At 30.3% G+C, this 24,636-nt stretch overlaps 1 protein-coding gene across 1 annotated transcript; it reads right to left on the reverse strand.

The window, feature by feature from the left end:
* Positions 1-284: 284 nt before the first annotated feature.
* Positions 285-24,378, reverse strand: LOC100210234 (coiled-coil domain-containing protein 166). Its single transcript, XM_065803666.1, has 8 exons — positions 24,252-24,378; positions 23,987-24,133; positions 23,861-23,914; positions 23,627-23,681; positions 21,000-21,144; positions 19,131-19,210; positions 7,162-7,338; positions 285-618 (listed from the first exon to the last, which is right to left on the reverse strand). Exons 2-8 carry the CDS (start codon positions 24,076-24,078, stop codon positions 379-381), a joined length of 843 nt encoding a protein of 280 aa, XP_065659738.1. The 5' UTR covers positions 24,079-24,133; positions 24,252-24,378; the 3' UTR covers positions 285-378.
* Between the last annotated feature and the right edge of the window lie 258 nt (positions 24,379-24,636).

Raw genomic sequence — 24,636 nt, forward strand, 5'->3', positions numbered from 1 at the left:
TTAAATTGTAAACATCTGCATAACTTAAATTGACAATATTGTATTTGTATTAATAGTATTTTAGTTGTATTAACAATATTGTATTTGTATTAATAGTATTGTAGTTGTAGTAAAATAAGGTCTAAATTAACAATATTGTATTTGTATTAATAATATTGTAGTTGTAGTAGAATAAGGTCTAAAATATGCACTTCAAAAAAAAAAACTATACCACCCCTACCATGAGAGTGGAAAAAGGAATAGCAAACAAAAGAAAAAAAAAAAAAAAAAAAAAGTTTTGTGTCATTTCTTTCCTCCCATTTTCTTCTGTCACCATAATATATATTTCCAAAAAAGTTAAATAACGTAGAAACCTAAATAACCAGATAACGATAGTTATTAATCACGATGATTGACATCAAATAATTTTTCCGTAGCATTAAAACGAGCTAACTTCAAACTTTCCAATTTCGCATTGGTCTCCTTTTCTCTTGTAAGAAACTTTTTTTCTTCTTCAAGTCTAACTTTTTGTTGATGTAAGTAGGAATTCTTTTCAATGAGATCAATCAATTCTTTTCTAAGGGCACAATTCTCTCTTTTTATTTGCATCGAGTGGTTATGGAGACATAAATGCACTTCCTTAACAAAATATTTTGTTTTTAAATGAAATTAAAGTAAATGAAAACGAAAGTGAACTTAAACTTATAAAAAAACGAAACAAACATAAACTTACATTTGAATTAAATGAGCGAAATTTACTTTAACTATTTAATTTATTTTATTTTATTTAAAAATATCTGAATAAATAGCAGAAGTTTAATATAACAAAAAAAATTTTTTTTAACTCAAAAAATGAAAACAACACCGTGTAACAGATTTCAAGTATCCAGAATCTAAGTCCATTTTACTGGTGTGTTATTTTATATTATTATAAAAAAAAACTGATTAAATCAGAAGTTTGGGTTTGCGATCAAAATATTGGTACTTTCAAAAATTTCAATTTTTTGAAAAAGAATATAATTTTTTAGTTCAACTGTTTAAGATATTGGTACTTTCAAAAATTTGAAAAACACAACTTTGAAGAAAAATACATCTAAAACTAAATGAACAGAGTAAATATTTTCTACGTAACATGAAACTATGAAATAAGTAAAAACATTACAGTTTAAAAAAAACATTAATAACGACTGAATTTTCTGGATTTGCGGTTGTAATCGTGGTTGCACTTCCACATTAGTCCTCTGGGTATAATCTTCTTTGTCTCAAAAATACTCAGCTTTCAGAAAAATCTTTTTACTTGGCTTTTTTATCTGAAAACCGACAAAAAATTTTTTTGACAATTTTTGGATCAAAAAGTCACTCCCATGATGCTCTGAGTTTAAATTCTGAACCTAATATTCTGTTAGCTTCAAGTTTGCTTTGTTCTAGCAATCAGAAATTGCGACACTATTCCAAATACACAGAAAGCATAGATATTTGATAAACTCGCCCTGGAAATCAAGCAAGAATGACACCATACTATGTAAATATTAATGTTGTTACAATTTTTTACTCAGGGCCGACGACATGGGTTTCTTGGTGGGGGATGGGTAAGGGGTTGGTTTTATGGGGGGGGGGGGGAGAATCGTCAATTTCTGAAAAAAATCCTTTATATCTAGAAATTCTTTAATAGAAAAAAATAAAGATTCTTTATATAAAAAATTGGGGGAAAGAGGTGGAGATCAGTGCCCCCGGTCACCTCGGTATCGTAGGCTCTGTGACTGTCAACTAAATTGATCATTTATTGAACGTTTCTAAAGTTGATCAAAATCGACTAAAACATTTTTTGAAATCAATATGAAGTCAGAAAACTCCTAGTAAATTAAGAAAACTTTGTGTCCGTATCCAGAGTTTTTTCCGGAAGAGGCAGTTGTACAAAACAAAGAAAATTGTAAACAAGGTTTTTGTGAATATATTTGTTAAGTTTGAAGATGCCAACGTTTGCAAAGACCCATGAAAAATGCAGAAAATCTGTTTGTGTCATTTGCATGAAAAAAGGTGACTAAGAGCTGACCGAAAACCATCAAGCTTAGTCAACCAAGTGGAAAGATGTTAATTTAACTTAAAAAAAATTTTGAACTTGTCAATCAAATATTTTAATAGGGCTAAATAGGGAGAGCAAAATTAAAGTAAATTAAAAATGCTCCTTCAATATTCTTAATTGATTCTAATTTAATTTACTTAAAAAATATTATTATATTTTGTTCTAAATTAAATTCTCAAATCTTTATCTAGTTTAATCACTTGATTGATTTTGAACTTTCTATTTTTTTTGTTTAGGTCCACCATCAGCTCAGCAACTCTTTAAAGAACCTCTTACAACGGAAAATACGGTTCAAATAAAGCAGAATATCGGACTGTCCAACAATGGAATGCGAAAACTTGGCTCAGCCCTGAACCAAATTAGTCCTGTAAGATTGGTGGAGCCAAGTTTTCCTTCAAAGTTTACTCAAGCTGGCAAAAAGCTTCATGATCAGTTTATTGTCAGCAGCATAACTCTGGCAGAAAATAAAGAATCATGCCAGGTGGTTCATTGCCAAATTCTTAGCAGTCTCACTGAAGCCTTTAAATCAGCTCAAAAATTAACAAAATCTGCCATTTTGAAGTTGGGAATTGATGGAGAAGGCTCTTTTGAATTTCATTCAAGTTCAAGAAGAATGTCAGAAAGATTCTCTCATCATTTCTTGCGACCTTAAGCTGGCAAACATTTTATGTGGAATACAGTCTCATAGCAGCAAGCATCCATGTTGTGGTGTGATGCCTCATCACCAAATCTCCAAAACTGTGGCCACCTGAAAACCTTTGGTGAGATCAGAAGACAACATTCCGAATTCATCAGAGCAGGAGGAGATTTGAGAAAATCAAAGGACTTCAAAAATGTTGTTCACTTGCCAATACTCGATTTTCTAGATGACAAGCTCGTCCTTGAGGCTATCCCACCCATGGAGCTACTTAGTGTGGTAAATCACTTGATCAAAACTCATTATGATCTTTGGCCCAAAGCCAAGGAATGGCCCTCATCACTTCACATTCCCATCCAGCTTTTCCATGGTGGTCATTTCAATGGGAATGACTGCATGAAGCTCTTTTTTCAATGGGAATGACTTGTATATAGATGACTTGTAAAAGTCCCTATTTTTACAGATCTAGATATCATATTTTATAAAAATTTCACGAAAACAAATATTTTGGTCTTAAAAGCTATCCATAGCGGATATGAAAGGAACACTTTTGGATAAAAACTTAAATGTCAAATAAGTCCGTTGGATTTTAATGCAGGATTTTGAAATTACTCATTTTGTGCTACAATTAGTATACACAATTACCACCTAAAAAGATTTTCATAGGGTATTTCATTGATATTAGAACCCCAAATCTAAAAACCGTGTAGGATAATTACCCGACAAAATCGACTTTTCGTCAAAGTTAGCTTCATGATTTTTTGAATTACATCAGATCTTTCCGACACACCATTTAATAATAATATTGAGAATGTTACCTAATGTGCTTTTTAAAACATCAAATAAAAATAAGACAATAGGTTTCTCACTTTAAAAAACCTCAGAAATAGATTTAACTTTTGAGATATAAATTCAACTAATTTTAATTTAGCAATAAATAAAGGATCTTTTATTGTACCTTTTAAAACATTAAACCACTTTCCATACGGTTGCTTTCAATACGGTTGCTTTCCATACGGTTGCTTTCCATACGGTTGCTTTCAATATGGTTGCTTTCAATACGGCTGCTTTCAATACGGTTGCTTTCAATACGGTTGCTTTCAATACGGTTGCTTTCAATACGGTTGCTTTCCATACGGCTTTGATTTTGGTAAACTGTTTAAGTTATCAATAAACTTTATATACCCAGGAAAAAAAATTGCTACTCGTTCACTACATTTTCGATTCTCAGACCAACGATGGTCACAACAAGGTAAAGGGTAAACCTTTATCTCAGATGTAATTTCATGGATTTCTCTCTGTGAGGAATAGTCATCCAGAAATTTCCACATTGCTTTCAATTTTTCCTCAAGTATTTATCTTTATTGATAAATACTTAAAGTCTTCAGGTTTCCATAAATTATGTGGAGGCCACATATGCAATATCTATTAATGCTGGATACTCTTTAAGTTCACTGGATATTCTTTAATCTTCTTTTACTAGTCATAAAAACTTTAAATGGACATTAGGCCCATCTGAAGGTATCTGAACCATGATTTGGATGTTAAGTCTAGATATACCCTGATTAAAAGATTTTAATAACTGATTTCAAAAATTTGAGAGTCTAGATAAATCTGATTTAATTCCAATCTCTCAGAAGTAGGTGGCTTTTCAATAATCTGAACTATACTAGATTTTAAAGGTAATGAAACACTTGATTCTGTAAAATAATTAGCAAAACAAACTTTATACTGGTGGTGGTGGTGGTGGTGGTGGTGGTGGTGGTGGTGGTGGTGATAACTTGTAATGCTTTTTACTTTTGAGATGAATTTTTAAAACATTTCTCAAATATAACAAAACAAAATAAAGACAAAACAAAATTTAAAGTACAACAACAAAATAATAAAAAAAAAAATCCTGTTAAACAAATAATAAATCATTGAAAACCTTTTCTTGTTGTTAAAACTAAATTAAAATTTTTATTAAAATTTTTTTATATAGCATTAAAAAAATTAATTCAACTTCAATATTAATAGTAATTTTTTAACTTTATTTAGAAAAATAACAATTTCAGGACATTTCTGAACAATTTTGAAATTTTTTTTTTTGCAAGACATTCCAGGACACTTGTAAATATCCAGGACATTCCAAAACATTCCATGACTGAGGCCAATATCTGAGTGTATTCATTTTAGAAGTTTCAAAACGTTCCAACAGAAACTTTGGTTGACAATAAGAACAGAAAAGTAAATACTAAGAACCTGATTCAAATTGTTCATTCCAAGAACTTAAGTCTACCTTTCCAAACATTGATGTAATACTGCAAATGTTTTTGAGTACACCTGATACAAACTGTTCAGGAGGGTGATCATTTACCACACCAAAACTAAAAGCAGATCAAGAGCGCTTCACATTCAACAGTTGGACAGGAGAGCACCTTCAATCGTTCACATTGAAAGTGAAAGTTAAAAAAAAATTGACAGTGAGAGTCCTCATTCATGTTTTCTGAAACCAAACGTTGTAGAAAAGTGTTTTAAAGTATCTTTAAATTGATTTTTTGTACTTTGCAAATGTGCCGGTCATATTCTAATTATTAAATCAAGTTAAAGAAATAGGCAGCAATACATAAAAAAAAGGGGGTGGACCCCATACATGGCAGAGCCCAGGGAAAATCCCCTCCCTTAATCCAGCACTGCTAGAGAAGTCGTATAAATAACAGAAATGCTAAGTAGACTGTTACCAAACTGTTAAAGCTTGTACACAAAATAAATGTGAAAGAATAAGCACGTCATTTTTTTTCAGTGGTTGTATTAAAATCTTTTTAATTGTTTTGTATTTTGTTTTTCAACGTGTTGTAGTTTCAAAAAAATATGTTAGTTTTTGGATTTAACTTGAAATTAGTTTTAAAAATGACAAAAGAAGAAGACGTACGAGAAAAAATTATGCACAAATATTTACAAAATTCTAATAGTAGCTACAATTCAATAGCAAAATTGTTGCAAATACATCCATACACCATTAGTTGTGTTATTCAACGTTTTTCTCAAACAAAATCGATCAAACGCAAATCTGGTGGTGGAAGAAAGGAAGGTTTTAAAGATATAAAACTAGTTAGAAACTGGTTAACAGTTTTAAGAATAACCCAAGCCTTTCACTAGGGGAATGCGCAAAAATATATAGATTTTCTCATAGTTTTGTTGCAAACAAACATGGTTTTCATTCAAGTTAGAAACAAACATGGTTTTCATTCTTTCAAAACACAAAAAGTGCCTAACCGTTCTGAAACTCAACAAAAAAGTGCAAGAACCCATGGCAGAAAGTTGTATGACAATTTTATTTCTAAAAATTTCTGTATTATTAAAGACGATGAAACTTATATCAAGTACGATCATCAACAAATTCCTGGTGCTGTTTATTATATTGCCAAATATAGAGGAAAAGCAGATAAGTTTAAATACACAAAACATGACAAGTTCGCTAAAAAAAGCTTTGATTTGGCAAACTATTTGCAGTTGTGGCAAAAAATCAGCACCTTATATTTCACAGTCCACATTTTCTGGTCAAATATATGTTAAAGAATGTTTACAAAAACACTTTTTGCCTCTCATTAAATCACACAATAACAGACCTGTGTTCTGGCCTGATTTAGCTTTAATTCATTATTGTAAACTAGCTATGGTATGGTATAAAAAGAATAATGTGAAATTTGTGCCTAAAAAAGAAAATCCTCCAAACTGCCCAGAATTGAGAGTTATTGAAAATTACTGGGCTATTATTAAAAGAAAAATGAAAAAAACAAAAAAGCTTTGCAGAAACATTAAAGATATTAAAATATTATTTAAAAAAGCATCAAATAGTTTTGATTCTTATTCTGTGCGCAAGCTTATAGGTACCACTGAAGCAAAAGCTGAAAATTTTATTAGATTCCCACAGGAATAATTAATTTTTTTTTTAATGTTCTTCTTATATTATTGTATTAAAATTGTTACTTGGTTCGAAATAAAAATTGAGGAGAATTTTTTTTTAGTTGTTTTTCTACTTTCACATTTATTTCGTGTACACGCTTTATGTAAACTTTAACATTATTTTTTTTACATATTCAAGATCTAAACAATATAAAAAAATTAATTACAAACCAGAAACAAACTTTTTTTTTGTTTTTGTTACACTGTGTAATTTATGATTTTTAGAACAAAATTTAAAAATTACTCTTACAGATATTTTGAGTCATAAAATTTAAAAATTTTTTCATTTATTTTAAAGTTTTATTTTTTATGTTTATTCAAATTTCGTTTAAATAAACATTTTTTCTTTTTTAAGTTCATAAACCTATTAAATTACAAAAACTAGATAAAATTTACCATAAAATAAAATGAGTTAAAAACCACAAAACAAAAAAAAAAAATTTTTATTATATATATGAAACTAATATTTAATTGAATAATAAAAAACTAACACCAAAAACATTTTTTTTTAACAAACCTTTTTAGCTTCTTTAGTTAGTCTTTTTAATTCATCTTTAGACTCCTTCTCAAACTTTATGTTTTCTTCTAAAAACTTGGATTGCAAGTTTTGAACAGATTCGTTGTGCTTGATACGAAGTTCATTAACTCGTTTTTCAAGTGTATTAATTTTTAAATTTTGTTGCTGCTGCAATATCTAAACCATATAGTTTATAAAAAATGATTACAGTGGTAGCCTTATATTAACTTTAAATACATATGCACACTAGAAAAACTTGAATTTGAGTGAATGCAGCCAGTTGTGTTAACTCAAACTTAAGTTTTGAATCTACATTTAATATGCAATTTTTTTTTTCTAACATTAGGCAAACAGTAAAAAAAGTTAAATAACTTTATTAACTTTTAATGGCTACTACCTAGTCATTAAATGTAGATTACCTGATAAGAAAATTTGATTCACACTACATATGATAGCCACACTTGATTTATGGGATGACGTAGATGTGGATGGCATTATGTATTTACAATACATAAATGGAAAATGAACTATAGTCACATGAGGATCATATGTGGCCACCACCTTAAGTGTATAAATACTAGTGATGTACCGATAACACTTTTTTGACCGGTGCCGATACCTATGCCGATGGATAGGAAAAGGCCGATGCCGATACCGATGAATTAACTAATTATTAAAGTTTTGAAGATATAAAGCCATAGAACTTTAAATAAAGTAAATTTTTTCATGGAATCCGTACTGGTAAACAAATACTTGGACCTAAATCAGAGCCAAGCAATTACTTTAAAAGATGTTAGAAAAACTCAGTTAAAAAAATTACATTTCTTATTTTTATTTTTTTTACTATAAAAAAAAAGCTTTCAAAAAAATAAATATAATTTTATTTCAATTTTAAAAATAAAATAGTATTATGATAAGCAGTTTACTTAGAATTTTAATCTCTTTATAAAAAGCAAATAAAAAAAACCTCTATAAATATATATATATATATATATATATATATATATATATATATATATATATATATATATATATATATATATATATATATATTCTCAAAATAAAATAAAATAAGAGACTTCAAAATGAAATACCAAAAAAAATAATAACTTTAAGATTCTGAAGAAAGCATCAATAGCAGTTGTCAAAATGTTTAGTATTTAAAATTGTGTATACGAATATTGTAATGTAAAAACATAAGCATTTCTCCTGTTTCTGGAGTTAACCTATTTCGTCTTGAAGAGTAAACTTGTCTTCCACAACTGAACAACCGTTCACTTTCAACAGAAGATGGAGGGAATGATAAATACTTCTGAGCTATTGGAGCTAATTGCTTGATGTTATTTCTATTTGCTCTCCACCATACTATAAGACTATCTTGTTGCATGATAATGTCTTGGCTCAAATAAATTAAAACTTCATTTTTCAATTTTAAATAATGCTTGTTTTCTGTTTCTTGCAGAACTTCAGATATTGATTTGTTTTCGATTAAATTGTTTTTATTTTTAACAAAATTTTCAAAGCATTTTGAAAAATCGAAATCTAGATTTATTGTACTTGATGACAAACTGACCTCAGGTTGAAATTCCATATGATCTTTTGTTGAAGACTTTTTGAGCAATCTACAAGCCATTTAATAGTATTTTCAAAATAACTATCAGCTTCTTCATTTGGAAAAAAATTATTTTTATACCTCGGATCTAAAAATGTGGTTAAAATGAGATTTTTGTCATTGAGATATTTTTCAAATCTTTTGCTGACTTTTTACATTCTTTTAAAGTTATCCCTAATCCTAAAAACATGGGAGACTTTTCAGCTTGAACCAGCATGGTTTTTATAACTTGTATAGTTGGAATTATAGCAGATGCAATTGCTTCACACTCACTTAACAAATTTGCGAATGATTAAAATGGGTTACTATGTTTTTACAAGTTGTTGATATATTTTTAATGTATATCTGGGCAAATACAGCATCATTCAACACAAGTTGCAAAGTGTGTAAAAAATACGGCAAACTGTTGTAACCTGCCTCTCTTAGTGCCAGCTACCATATTAGCTACATTGTCTCTAGCAACTAAATGTACCTTTGAATTTGGAATAAGAAAGTCATTCATAGAACTTTGAATTGCTTCACTTATATTTTTGGCAGTATGCGATACATTGAGTTGACAAACTCGAAGAATTGCTGATTTTTGATGAAATTCATTAGTTAACCAATGAGCTGTCAGGCTAAGAAATGAGCATTTTGCGTTGGTAAATGCCTATCCATCAGTTGTAAATGAAATATATGAAGCATCTTTTGTTTCTTTTTGGGCCTTTTGTCTGACCTTGTTGTATATATTTTGAAAAACAGAGTTTTTAATGTTTTTTCTATTTGGAATGCAATAGTTAGGACATAAATGGTTTAACAATCTTTGAAATCTGATGTCTTCTACTATAGAAAAAGATTGAATATCAACTGCAATCATTTCTGCAATATATTTACTAATTAATTTAGACCTGTGATCATTAATGTCCCAGGGCTTCTTTCTCTCAATTGTTTGAAACAAAGTTTGTTGAGACTGTTTTGAGCAACTTGCATGAGTTGACTTGATTTTCTTGAATACATTTCGTTCACTTTCTGCTCTTTTTTTATTTTCTTCTTCATTAAGTTTCAACTCTTTGCTTGCTATTTCTTTATGTTTTGTATTAATATGAGACAACATATTTGTTGTGTTAAAAGACTTAGATTTTTTTTCTTTGTTACCTCTTGTAATCTTCATTTTGCATAGGCTACATATTGCAATTGAAGCATCTTCAGGAGAAATAGTAAAATATTTCCACACCCAGCTGCGTGATTTTATTGGAATATCTTTTCCAAACAAAGCTGCTGCCATTCTAAATATATATTTGGTTCTGCAACTTTATTACCTTATTAGTAATTTAGATATCTAAATAACAATCATTTAAAAATATAGATTGCAATAGTTGAATACATATAGATAACAATAAGTTACTTTTAAGTATAACAATAAAACAATACAAAATAAAATTATACTAAAAACAACATTATAGTAATAAAAGTATAATTACATCCAGCTGTTAAATTAAAGCTTATAAACATCATTTTAAGAATAAATAAACTTGCCTGTAAACAAAGTTAAAAAAAACAATTTTTCTAAAAATTCTAAGCGATGCATAAAGTTTAGATTATTTATTATTTAATTATTATCAAAATGCAGAATAAAAGTATTAAAATGCCATCGGTAATGAATATCGGTAAATTAATAAAAAAAGGCTGATGCCGATACCGATTGTACAAAAAGTGGCCAATTAAGCCGATGCCGATTAATCGGTACATCACTAATAAATACCATAGGCGCATATGGCCCACATTTATGCCATCCCATAAATCGAGTTTGGCTATCATTTAATAACACATATGGCCCACATCAAATTTTCTTGTCGGGTAGTCTGCTTTTAATTGCTATTACCTAATCATTAAATGTAGGCTATTTGTAATGACTACTACCTAGCCATTTGATGTGGATTAACCTATATATAAAAAGATTAACCAATATGATAAAAAAAAAGTTTATTTAACTATTTTTTGTTGTTAATCAATAACCAGAAAATAAAATTACCATTATTTAAAAACATCTAAACTGTTGTAACTAAAAATTTTATTAAAATAAAAAAATGTATTGAAATATTAAAATACAGCTCTAAAACTCAACTTAATTGTTCTGAGGCTGGCTGGTAGTAAGGTTTCCCAAACTGTGGTAACTTTTAAAGGCTGATTCTATCGACAAAGATAAAATATCAGAATGATACCAGTGCATGTGAATAGAGTCCCTGTTATGGATTATTGATGACACAAAAGGAGCTTTTTATTATGACCTCAAGTTTATTATTGGGAATAAAGCAACTGCATAACTTATTACAACTTATTATTAAGTGCAACCTATGTACCAAGCTTCTCTTAAAATTTTGTTAAAGTACAACCTATGTTCAAGCTTCTCTTAAAATTTAAATCATGAAATTAACACTAAAAAATATTAAACATCAACAGCTTCAACACATTTCAATTAAACCTAATTTCGATTAGACATAAATTTAAAAAGTTTTTAGCTCTAAACCTTTTTTATTCATTATAATACAATAGAGTAGATTTGCACACATGCATATAAGAAACACAGACAGGACTATAACTCCCGAAAATGCAATAAAAAGTGCTGGTGATGGTGTTTTATTAAAAGGAAGCAAAACCCATACAAAAGGCAGGCAAATACACCATTATTCTTGAAAGAAGTGTGCGTGTGTGTGCGTGTTTGTATGTGTGTAATTGTGCATTTTTATTTGTAATATTATCTGTTTTAATTATAATATTGTTAATTTAGGTCTCCACTGACTTACAAGAAGATTCAAAAACAATGTAACAAATGGTTCTGGTATTTATGATAGATTATCTCCTAGAAAGTGAGAAAATTAGTTTTCAAGTATGGAAAAGCAAATAATAAAAAAGTGAAGATATTTAAAATATAGATAAAACTGGTAATGCCACAGTTCAAAATCCAGATCATACTATTGCATAAGTTTTAAAAAAAATTGGTCATATTACTTCTGATGAGAGAGGCAACTAAGTAACTGTGGCAGTTGCTGTTTCTGCAAGTGAAAATTCTCCCTTTTTTCAATAATTCAATTAAATGGTGCTCCTAATAAAAGTGCAGGCACTGCATACCTGTCTGGTTGGATTATTTTCAGTTTTCTCCTCAAAAAATATTTAGAGCCATGTCACAATATTTTATATGCCGACAATAATAAAGTACATAACTTTATGCTAGAGCATCTACAAATTTAACTATAGATCTATCGCCTAATTATTTAAGACTAAAGCCTAACTATTTAAGAGTTTTAAATAAAAAAAAGAACACTGACTACACAAAAGAAGATTGAACTTATTCAATGCAATAATCGATTTTTTGGAATTAAGAAGGCAGAGTCTAATTTACCTTTTAAACTTAATTACAACACTTATTCTAACATTCCAGAAACACAGACTAATTCATTGTCAGACATTCTAACCAATTCAGCTTCCATCACTAAAATTATTTCTCATATAAACTCATATACAGTGCTCGGGGTCTGAATAAATGCTTAAATTATCTTTATTTTTCAGCCTTTATTTTTGATCCTTGATTTCATGTCGTTTCTCATCTATATTACTTAGGACAATCTTACCTCTATAGCAGATCTATTAGCTAATAATAAAACTAAATATTTGCATACAGTCTTGATAATAATATAGTGAGGGAAAGATTTTGTTAATGACAAAATATTGTGAATATATATATATATATACATATATATACATACATATATATATATATATATATATATATATATATATATATATAATATATATATATATATATACATACACAGAAATGTATATATATACATATGTGTGTATATATATATATATATATATATATATATATATATACACAAATGTATATATATATATATATATATATATATATATATATACACATACATACATACATATATATACATACATATATATATATATATATATATATATATATATATATATATATATATATATATATATATATGCATACACAGTTAGGATGAAGAGGAATGAGATAACAGTTTTAGAGAGATCAAACCAAGACTAGAAGCACCTAATGGTGAGTGTGAAGAAACTGAGGTAAATGATTTGGATTGCCTGGAAAGTGAGTTTGAAAGTTGACTATTTGTGTTAGAGATTGAGAAAGGCAAAAGTTGTGGGCCAACTGCAGAGTCACTGACCCTAGAGCAAAGCCATTCAGTGTGATGAGCATTAAAGTCACCAACAACAATGATATTGGCTTGAGGATAAAAGAGAAAGGACTTGGTTTACTTGATCAGAAATAACTTCGAAAGGAGGGCAGTCTTAAGATGAAGGAGAGCGATATAGAACAAAATGAAAGGTGATAAAGTTAAGTGATGCTACACTTGAGCACATAAAATAACAACCTGTGGATTTAAAGCTAGTTTTTCAAAAAATGGGTCAATTCTTAAGAATGTAAATTTATCGGGCCAAGCATTGGGGTCTTCACGAATTAATAGAAGATAACCATCAACACTAAGATCACAAGATGAGACAGCTGAACTCAAATTAGTCTCAAAGAGCAAGTAGGTCTGGTGAACTTTACAAGCATTAAGCCTCAATAGAAGAAAAGTAAGACCATAAATATTAGTGAATGGATTTTTTTGGATTTGTTAAGGAACTTAACTCAAAGCACAGATAGTACTCAGTACACTATTTAATAGTCCAAGCAAGTGCCTTTGCAAAAGCAATTGCATTTTTATTAATAAACCCTAAGCTGTAACAAAGGGCTCCATATGCAGCCTTGACAATGCACACCAAAAGTACAAACAGGGACACCATTCATGCACAACATGGCACTGTTAGTACTCTGAAATTTTACAGCTGTTGATGGAATTAGCCTCTCTGAGAGCTACCACAGAGTTTGGGAAACCTGCCATAAAACTGAGTTTTAGAACTGTACCCTAATTAGGAGATAATAGAATGAGTTGCCTAGACATAAAAACAGAGACACAAGCATATCACATGCATTGAGTCAAGAAGATCCAGCATTCATCATCCTAAACTGGAAACAATATATTATAAATGCATCTATGCCAGCCTAATAGATAAGTAAGGGGTGCAAAGCTGGTTAGGTTTGCAGCTTTTTAAATCTTTTGCCAAAAGATTTCTTGCTCATTAACTATTCTCCTATTTCCTATTAAATCCCAACTTAAATAATGTCTACCTGCAGCCTTGGTAGAAATAAATTCTTTTGAAGTTATATTTATGTATATGTGTGTGTATAAATAAATGCATATATATGTGTATATATATATATATATATATATATATATATATATATATATATATATATATATATACACACATATATATACATATATATATATATATATGCATACATATACATATATACATACATACATATACATTAGGGTGGTCCTTAAAGCAATAAAAATTTTTTTTTTTTGAAATGTTAAGCTCCCACCCTTTTAAAATGTTCCTTTGGGTAACAAGAGAGCCTGCAAAAAATATTTATGCAATCAGACAGTGTTGTGAGGTCGCCCAGCTTGTCTTTTTATAGGGTATAGCAAACATGAACACCGATTACGATTATTCCGAAAAGAGTAATTGACTGAAGTGACAGTTCAACAGTATTCTTATTAGTGTTTGTAACTCATAGTTAATGTAATGGCAGTGTACAGATATAGTATTACTAGTGTAGTGTGTTGTAATTGTTCAATGTTCAAAATCACCACAGTAATGACTAAATTAGCAGGCCTATAAGACAGTCTGTGCCTGCAGTGTTGAATTGAGGCAATCCGGGTAGCGACGTTGGTGATCGGCCACAACTTGCAGAAGGAATTGGAACTGGTTCTCATCATGGGTTATGAGTTTATTTAACTCCTGCACAAGGGCTACACCCCGTTCAGCATTGTCATTTGTGACCAGAAGTTTGTTCACAATTGTTGTGCTTTGCTTGTAATCATCTCTGCCTTCCCATGTTTCGGGGTCCGCGCACAAGAAATCAGAACCAATGTGGAGACTGCTGAGAAGATCACGAGTGTTTGAAGTTACGAAGTCCTCTAAGTTGTGTTGCGATGACTCGCTGGCTTTTAGAATGATTCGTTTTGGACCAGGTTGAACAGATTGTTTGGACTGTAGTGCATCCACCATGTTTCGTTTTGTCTCGGATGAAACGTTTGGATCGAAAAAGGCAAGGCCCACTAAATATTCCGACAGATACCACAAGTGATGTTCAAGCTTCTTTCAAGTAGCTATGGCAATTTTTTTGTCAAACTGCCTGTAGCTGTAGAGATTCTGAAGCAGTTGAAGGTCATTACGAGGAGCGCTGGCAGCCAGTGGTGCAGTGAACCAGGCTTTCAGATATATGATGACTGTGAAGACGCACATCTTACGGAGGCCTTTCTCTTCAAATGCTGTGAGCTTAAATTGTGACTGGAACATCCAGACTTTGAGTGAGTATATAACTTTCGACATCCATCTAGCGTGATGCATGGCACCTGGTGCCATGAAGTTGATTCCACGTGCAGGATCGAGTGAACCTCCGAGGAAGATGATGGACAGCTGGAGGAGTTCACGATAGTCGTCTTGCACTGACTCACGGAGCAACTGGCTATGAGCAAATTCCAGTGTTTCCTGCTTCACTGCGTACGGAATTTCACCCAACTCTGAGCCTGTCTCATACTTTGTCTGATCCAAAACGGACCATTTCTGCTGAAATCTTTTAAAAAGCAGAACCTCTGGGGCAGACGAGGGGGTAAGGCTTGCTGTAAATGCAGCTCCGGCCAACAGCTCCATTATATGATGGCGACATGCCAAGTACAGCAAATCCTTGCCAAGTGCTCGCTCAATTTCAACACAGGCCCCAATGTGAATTCCAGTATTTGAGCTGGTTGTGTCGAAACACATTCCAATAACACGATCTTGGACTCTCCACTCTTGAAGTGCTTGGACTACCGCTGACGCCTGATTTTTTCCTGTTCCACCAACCATCTTGCTTACCTTCAACAACTGACAGACACCAAAACCTGTAACTATTATTGGAAGGCGGTCAACATGATCTTTGCCACAAAGATCCTGCATTAACTTGCCATCCCAATGTACTGTCAACGGTACATCACTTGACAAATTGTTCTTCAAAGCTGCTGCAATTTCCGACCGATATCTCTCACGTCCACGCTTTATAGTGCTACGGTTTATACTGAGGTCGCTGATGTCATATCCCAAACTTTGAGCAGTTTCAGCAATGACGAAAGTGGCTTTCCTGTCGCTCATTTTGGTGCGATCTAATGCAGCAGCTAACTGAGGTGTTATTACTTTTTTCGTTGCTCTTATTTTTTTTTTTGGTGGAGTACAGAACTTATGCGCACTGAATTCACCATCATCATCGATGCGCTCTTCTTCACTGATGTAGTCTTTTTCATCCAACACTGCACTGGCTGAAGCCTGAGCCCATTGGTCCTTCGCTCGTTTTCTTCTAGCATTTTCCAGCTCAGTACGCTTTGCCTTCCGTTCTTCCTTGGCTACCAGTGCTGTGTCGATTGAGCCCATATAACCTCGTCGACCAGGTTCCCGCTGTGCGGCAAGAAACTCGAGATCTTCTTGGATTTTTATCATCGTGACAGCGTTAGCGTGAGCGATATCAAGGAGATCGTTCATTTTGCCACAAAATTGGGTTTCATTTGATGTATGCGACTCCGACTGGCGTGTTTTGTGCTTTTTCAGAGTTGACTATTCCTTATACAGTAGCTCCAACTTGGCAATGGCATGATCCTTCCGGCAAGTTGGAATACGAGCAATGTTCCAGACTTTTGTCACCTCTTCAATCACATACAATGATGCTTGGCGTGTTGTGAGTCCAAGATTGAGATGATGATGACAGAAAAGCCCTAGTGCTTCACCATTTGATGCAAGGCGGATGCTGGAAACTGCAGTAGTTGGTTCACCCAGGAGATATAGTGCCGACTTACTACATGTTGTCATGTTTCGCCTACAAAGTGAAATAAAGAACAAATAAAGTTCACACAGTGCGATGGGACATGCGTTAGGCCCATAGGCTATTTCTTAAAATGATAAAATGGTCAATTGCTCATGAAATTCATATTAATTGTAGAAAGTGTTGAGTGATGCAAAATTAATAAGTAGTAAATTGCTTTCAATGCATAAAAAAAATTACAGCAATTGATTTTTTGCGCTGCCTACAAATACAACGAATGACGCAATACAATTTTAACTGGTCAAGGAGCAAAAAACAAAATGAAACGATAAATTTATACTCACTATTCCTGGTTTGAAGATTCCTTTGACTCCTTGTATTGTATTTACTGAGTTGAATTGCAGATAGTGAGACGTTTCTATTGCATTAACTGGTAATTATCTCACAAAACACGCATTAATATTTTGAAAAATGACGTTTATGCTAAATGACGTCAATCAACATGCATCAAAGAATACTTATTACTTAATTAGTTGATGGTTGATATTACTAAACACTTGAATCGACCACAAGGTGAAAGTGTTGATTAGTTTCAATGTTTCATGAACAAGTTTCATAAACTAATTTTTTTTTTAAATAAGCCAAAATAACATTTATAGAACATGCTTGGGCGACCTCTAAACATCAACCAAATGTATAAATATTTTTACACAAACATCTTATCATATAAACGAACAATTCTAGGGGGTGGGAGCACAACATTTCAACTTTTCATTTTTAAGGACCACCCTAATATACATATATATATATATATATATATATATATATATATATATATATATATATATATATATTTATATACACACAATATGGAAAATAACAGCTGGTCAACAGTCAACGACCACCTGAAATGACTAAAATTGCTATTTTGACCTCCCAAAATAAATTCTTGTTGTGTCTTGGTTGAGCGGTTGAAAAAAAAATCAGAGTATCGAAAATAAGGTTTGACAAATAACCAGCATGTAATTTTGAAAATGCATATACTAAAATTTCATAAAATCGTTTATGTTTTGAAAATGCGTTCAAAATAGTTTTATTGTTCATGATATGCTCCTTTAATTCGTTTTTTTTAACAATTATCAAATATGGTGTAAACTATTTATATTAATTTTTTTGCTTCATTTAATTAGTTTTTATTTTTTTAATATTTTGATAAAAATATTTAATACATCATTTTAATAATAATATAATTTTATATAATAATTGTTGTATTTAACTAAGAAATTTTTTTTTTCAACTGTACTTTGTTTTTCAGTTTGTTTTTCTTTTCTTTAAATCTTTGTATTTATTTTCTTGTAAATTTTTGCTGAAAATCGCAATAAATGAATGAATTATAGATAAATTTAATTGCACGGTTGTGCTTTTTACATTACTTTGTTAGCTGTGCATAAGAGTTAAAAACATTATTATTGTATATACAACATTATTGTTAACTAATTGACATTAGCAGTTTTTAAAGTGATTTTAATCAGCAGAGAAATAAAATACGCAATTATTTTTCTTTAATAACATTAACTTTAAAGATTTTGTTACTATTTGAAATTGTTTTACGTATGTAAGAAATTTTCTCATAATTTTTCCCGGCATTTGCAAAACCATTGCAATGAATAAACTATTTTTAAATAAATTTAAAATTATCAATAGCGCATTTGCAGATTTTTTTTTTCTATTAATGAAGAAATCAGACAATCAGAAGCATATATTTGAAAATATATTTTTAGTAAAAACTTTCGTTTTATGTAACATAAGTAGCAATTCACAAAACAATTCCTTTTAGTATTAAATATTCAGTTTTGATATTTTTGAACTCTTTTTTTTTTTTAATATCAAACAACAAATTGTTTTGATATTAAAAAAAAAAAAAGAATTCAAAATTAAAATACTTGGATGGCATCAAATTTCCTTTTTTTAATTGAATTTAAATCTGCCAGCGCGAGAATTATTTTAAACTTTAAACATCAGCTGGTAATTTGAATGTTAGTTGTTTATGTTTTTATTTAAAAATGTATTGATTTTAAAGTTACCATTTTAAAAGAAATACAAATTCGTAATTTTTAAGCATTGTTTGTTATTTTTGTATATATAAAACTCAGTCATAAAGATTTATTGCTAGAATAAAAAATTAAAAAATGAAAAAAATAAAAATTTTGACTGTCCAAAAAAAAACAATAGACCGTTAGTCCCATGTGTTAGCCAGTCAAATTGAACGCTCGCCATGTGAATAATATAACTACATTACTGACTATATACAAAACTTTTTAGATAAGTCAAACAAATAAATATTTTTTTTTAGATTGTGTAAGATATAGGTAAAACAGGTTTACGTTGATCTTACACAAAATCTAGTTATCACACCTTATACTCACTCAAATCTTCTACTTCATTTTTAATCTCCACCAATTCTGCTTCTTTTCTTAAGATAACTTCTCTCAATTCTATAAAATAAATATTGTTTAATCCATAATATTAATTTTAAAGTAATCTCTCACTTATAAAAACGGCAACTACAAACCCATTTTATTAAGTATGAATCAGTAAAACTATTATATTGAATGCCAGACTCATTTTCAATAACAGTAAATACTGGATTTATTCTTATTGTACTGAAACATTTATTTCATTTGGAAATTGAACACTAAAAAGCCAGAATGTTTATATTATTCTTAAAAAAAATACCGTTTATACATATAAGTTCGTAAGTAATGAAGGGACCAAATAATAGTAATAAGGGGGCAAAATAATTGTAAAGAGGGCCAAATAATGGACAAACTAAATTGTTTAAATGACAGATGTTTTGGAAAATTATTTAAATAACTTAAATAACTTGGTAGTTTTTATTTTATATAGGATAAGTCAATTTGCTTTATTAAAACTATTGGTTTCTGATTATAATATGACCTTAAAAAACATGTATCAATCATTTCATCAGTTAATGGTGTTCTATGTTTAATGGTGTTTTAAGTTTAATGATGTTCTTTGTTTAATGGTGTTCTAGATTTAGTTATGAATAAGCTGTACTAAATAATGAATAAGCTGTGCTAAATCTTTATCTTTTTTATAATAAAATAAAATAATAAATCTTTCAGCATGCACAAGTGGCAAAAACAAGAAATAACTGAATTTAACTTTTCCAAGGATTTTATAACTTTTATAATATAAATTTTTATTAAATTGATTGTGGTAATTCATAATCAAAAACTTCAATTAAAACTAACTGTTTCAAAAAAAGTTTTTTAAAAAGATTTCAATTTTCGGAAGATCTTTCTATTTTGAATAATAAAAAACTGAGTCTTAAGTCATTTTTATTTAAATTAAGATTGTCTGAATATATCTAACAATTCCAATCATACTAGAATTCACTTTTTCATTGATTCCTTCTGAAACAACATTATAATAATCTTTACCAACAGCACTTTGATATTTAAAATAGTAAATTCAATTATCAAATGTTTCTTTTAAATTTGAAAGAGTAAACTCAAATATTGTTTTGCTTTTTCAAGATATCTTCAAATATCTTGAAAGCAGTTTGAACAAAAATATTTTTGTAGCATCATTAATTGTTGTTTCCCAAACTATTTTTTTTTTTTTCATTATCAAACTTATGTCAGAGAAATGTCCAAGTTTGACCTCTGACTATGGAGTGTTGTGAGCCTAATTATAACTATAAATTAACTGAATAACCATCGTAGACATCAGTTATTAAAAAAATTTGATATATGACAATGAATTGTTAAGAACCCAGGGCCGATGACACGGGTTTCAAAGTGGGGGGCACAATTATCAAGTTTTTTAACAAGTCCCACCCCCACCCCCCTTCTCCGTGTTTTCAGCTCTGGAATCTACTTATAATAATAAACTAATTGAATAGCCATCATAGAAATCAGTTATTAAACAAGTTATTAAAACTAAATTATTAAAAATATTGTTAAAATATTTAATTTGAACATAACGCACAGGAACATTTCTTAATAGGTGTACCTTTAAAACATTGCCAAAATAATTATTTTAACCTTAAAAATATTGCTAAAATATTTAATTTGAATATAACTCACAGGAACATTCCTTAATGTGTGTACATTGAAATTAATAAAAATATTTAATTTGGACATAACTCACTGGAATATTTCTTAATGGGCGTACCTCAAAGGAATAATTATGAAATTTAATAAACTAATTTGACAAAAAACTAGTGGAATAAAGAACAAAAATAAAACCAATGAACACTTTGTTTTGTATGTTCATAAACACGTAGCTTCTCATCTTTTCTTTCTTTTATTTTTGTGATTTGCTCAGCATACCAGTCACTTAAAGTTATGACATCTTTTTGTCGTTTCTGCTTCTTATTGGCTATATACTTCATGTACTCATGCTAGTTAAAAAGAAAAAAATATATGCCTGTATATATGTGTGTATATTTAAATGTATATGTATAAAAAAAAAAATTATAAAGTTTTTGCGTTTGTGCAATGTCATGCTTGTTGTTGTTATTTTTTGTTTTTTTTGTTCTGATTTACTTCCAACAAGGCTGCAAGCAACCACTATTAAGTTAGGAGTTACTAGAAAAAAAAGAAAGTTATAGAACAAAGAAGCAGTTGACAGAAGACTTAAAAAGTTGAAGGTTGTATGAGTCAGGAAAACATGGAGATGGGAGAGAGAAAAAAACTTGATGAATAAAAGTTTTTAGAGCATGCATGGACAGATACAGTAAAAAAATGAGATTTTGCTGAATGATTGAAAGAGCGTTATTAGAAAAACAAGCCCAATTATGACAACAGTATTCCATACAGAGACAAATAAGAGATTAGAGGTAGAGAATGGAATCGAGAGAGAAATTGGCAAGTACAATAAAGAGAAGCAACTTTAGCAGATGCTAATTTAGCAATTGATTAATATGGTTTTCATGAAAGGTCAGTGGGAAACGATAATCCAAGAAGATGTAAAGAAGAGCGAGAGGGTTGCCATTCATTAATATAGGAATGTCGGCAGTACTAAGATGGTTGTTTGCAGTAAATAACTGAGTTTTGTTGGAGTTAAAATTTACAAGGGTCAGTGGCGTTAGAGCCATTCAGTGTGATGAGCACTAAAGTCACCAATAACAAAAATATTGGCAGAGAGGTCAAGAGAGAGGGCATGGTCAATTTGATCAGAAATTATATCTAAAGAGTGCAGTCTTGGGAAGAAGGAGAACAATAAAAAACAAAGAGAAAGGTGATAGAGCGAAGAGGTGCTAAGCGGAAACACATAAAAGAATGGTCAAAGGATTCAAACCTGATTTCACAACAAATAGGTGAATTGATGCATATGTATACCCTCAAGCCAAGCATGTAACTTTTGGAGTCATTGCGAATTAAAGGATAGTACCCATCAACATTGAGATAAGAAGAAGGAATAGCAGAATTTAGATTAGTCTCACTAATAGCAAGCAATTCTGGTAAATTTTGCGAGAGGTAAAATTCAACTGATGGAAGGTTGCTTCGCAGACCATGAATATTAGTAAAATATATGTTAAAACAGTTAGGTGATAGGGATGGTATTTTATGTTTAACATTTTATTAAGTTTGAAGAGAACTTGACTCATAGATAGAGCATGACCTCCTAAGCAATGAGCTATGTAATTTTCTAAGTCTTGTTAATTAACCCTAAGTCGTAGCATAGGGCTCCTTATGTGGCCTCAACAATGTGCACCAAAAGCATTAACACCATCCATGCGCAACATAGCACTGTTAATACTATTACATTTTGCAGCTGTTGATGGAATCAGCCTTTCTGAGAGCTACCACAGAATTTGGGAAACCTTACTACCTCAGAACCTTTAAACTTAGTTTTAGAGCTGTACCCTCATTACGAAAAAACAGTAAGAGTTACATAGCCACTATCAAGGAGACACAAGCAAAAACCTATGAGAAGAGTCAAGAAGATCCAGCATTAATCATTATAGGCAGGAAACAATGTAACACAGGTTTACATCTATGCCAGTCTAATAGATGAAGAAGGGGTTTGAGGCTAGTCAAAAGAATTATTCTGCTTACCCCAAAAGTCTTTGCCTAGGAGGCCTCCAACAAGACAGTAGCTGGATGCAGTTAACATCTGTCCAAGATGAGTATTTTTATTGAGACATCATCTCAAGCCTTTACTCAACCAAGAGCCCCAAGGTAGCGGGAATTTTAGCTGGATGCAGTAAACATCTTCCCAAGATAAGTATTTTTATCAAGACACCATCTCTAGTCTTTACTCAACCAAAAGCCCCAAGGCAGGAGATTTTATAGTCAGAGTTTGTTTCTCCTAGCCTTAACTTTTGTTGACTTGGTTGGATTTGCAATAGATGATGGATTTGCAATTGGAGATGGATTTGCAATTGGTGATGGATTCGCAATTGGTGATGGATTTGCAATTGGTGATGGATTTGCATTTGGTGATGGATTTGCATTTGGAGATGGATTCCCAATTAAAAATCTCTTGTAGTATTAAAATTAAGTTTCGATCCCTTGAGTAAAACACAAAGCATAGAGAATAATTCTAGCCAAAAATTTGCAACAGACTAACTTTCTATCAGATTTGTTTTAAAAAAAGGCTTTGCAAACTTATTTTTCGTTGCTAGGATTGAAAAATAAATATGGATTCATAATGCATGTCACACTGGATATATAATTAGCACCCAGTATGTTAAAAATTGTTTCATACTTTTCTTTACTAATGTTAACCAAACAATGTTTTATGTTTATAGCATAAGATTTGGTTTTAAGATTTAATATTGCTTCATTATTGTATTGTTGTTTCAGTACATGGTTATTTCATGTGGTTATGCTCATATTATAAAAAGATTAAAAAAATAATTAAAGAAACTTGCACACCGTTTCCAGTTTGACAGTATTGGCTTCTTTTTGAAGGAATTCATTTTCTTGGTGGCTATTTTTTTTGTCAAGGATTTTAGGATTAAACAATAAATTTAAAAATGTGATAATTTTTTTAACTATGATTAAAAAATAAATTTATAAGTATTAATATAAATTTACAAATCGGGTACCAATATACAACAACAAAAAAATATTTTGTAAAAAGAACAAAAAAATATTTTGAAATTATACGCTTTTTCAACTATAATTTTCATCTGTGACAAATCTTCAGTAAGTTTTTTTAATCTAAAAAATTTAATGCAGCCATAACAACAGTAATATATTGGTAAAAACAATAAAAATGAATTTGTTACTTACTCAGATTGTAAAAGAATTTCATTTTCAGTTGGTAATTCTTTTTCAACTTCGGCCGGGTTTACTTTAGGCGTTTTTTTCTTTCCTTTTTTCATTTGAAGAAAATCTGAAGCTTTTTATAGTTTCAAGCAATAAGTGATTGATTGCTCTCTATTTTCAAAACACATGTTCATAGTATTTGCATTACAAGACTTGGGTTAAAGATAAAAGAAAACTCAAGATTAGATACATATACTTTATATAGTACTAAAACACTCATGACTTATACCTTTATATGCTATGGGTTTGCTACCCAAGAAATGCTATTTCACTTTAAGACAATGTAAAAGTCAATTTTTCGACCAAGATTTTGTTTTATTCATTATTTAGTTAAAACTCATTTCCTTAAAGTAACTGTTGTTCAAAACATTTTTGAACATCTGTGAAAAACAGTAAACTATTTTTCACAGGTGTTCAATTGAAAAAATACAAAAACATGTATTACTCATAATTGTTAATAAGAAGTCACTAAAACATCTATAACTAACAATTATTATTTAAAGGTAGCTAAAAAACTTGCTGAAACTTTTTATTAAGAAGACAAAACACTCATGGCTAATAATAGTTAATTAAAAAGACACTAAAACACTCATGGCTAATAATAGTTAATTAAA

The sequence above is a fragment of the Hydra vulgaris genome, chromosome 08 (assembly GCF_038396675.1).
Source record: "Hydra vulgaris chromosome 08, alternate assembly HydraT2T_AEP".
NCBI lineage: Eukaryota > Metazoa > Cnidaria > Hydrozoa > Anthoathecata > Hydridae > Hydra > Hydra vulgaris.

Excerpts from the sequence above, each read along its gene's own strand:
- LOC100210234 (XM_065803666.1), bottom strand. The coding sequence starts at position 24,078 with ATGAAAAAAGGAAAGAAAAAAACGCCTAAAGTAAACCCGGCCGAAGTT. Across the intron at positions 21,145-23,626 it reads ATACTGTCAAACTGGAAACG|CATGAGTACATGAAGTATAT; the intron begins GTGTGCAAGTTT and ends CTTTTTAACTAG. Across the intron at positions 19,211-20,999 it reads TTATGAACATACAAAACAAA|AATTGAGAGAAGTTATCTTA; the intron begins GTGTTCATTGGT and ends TTTATTTTATAG.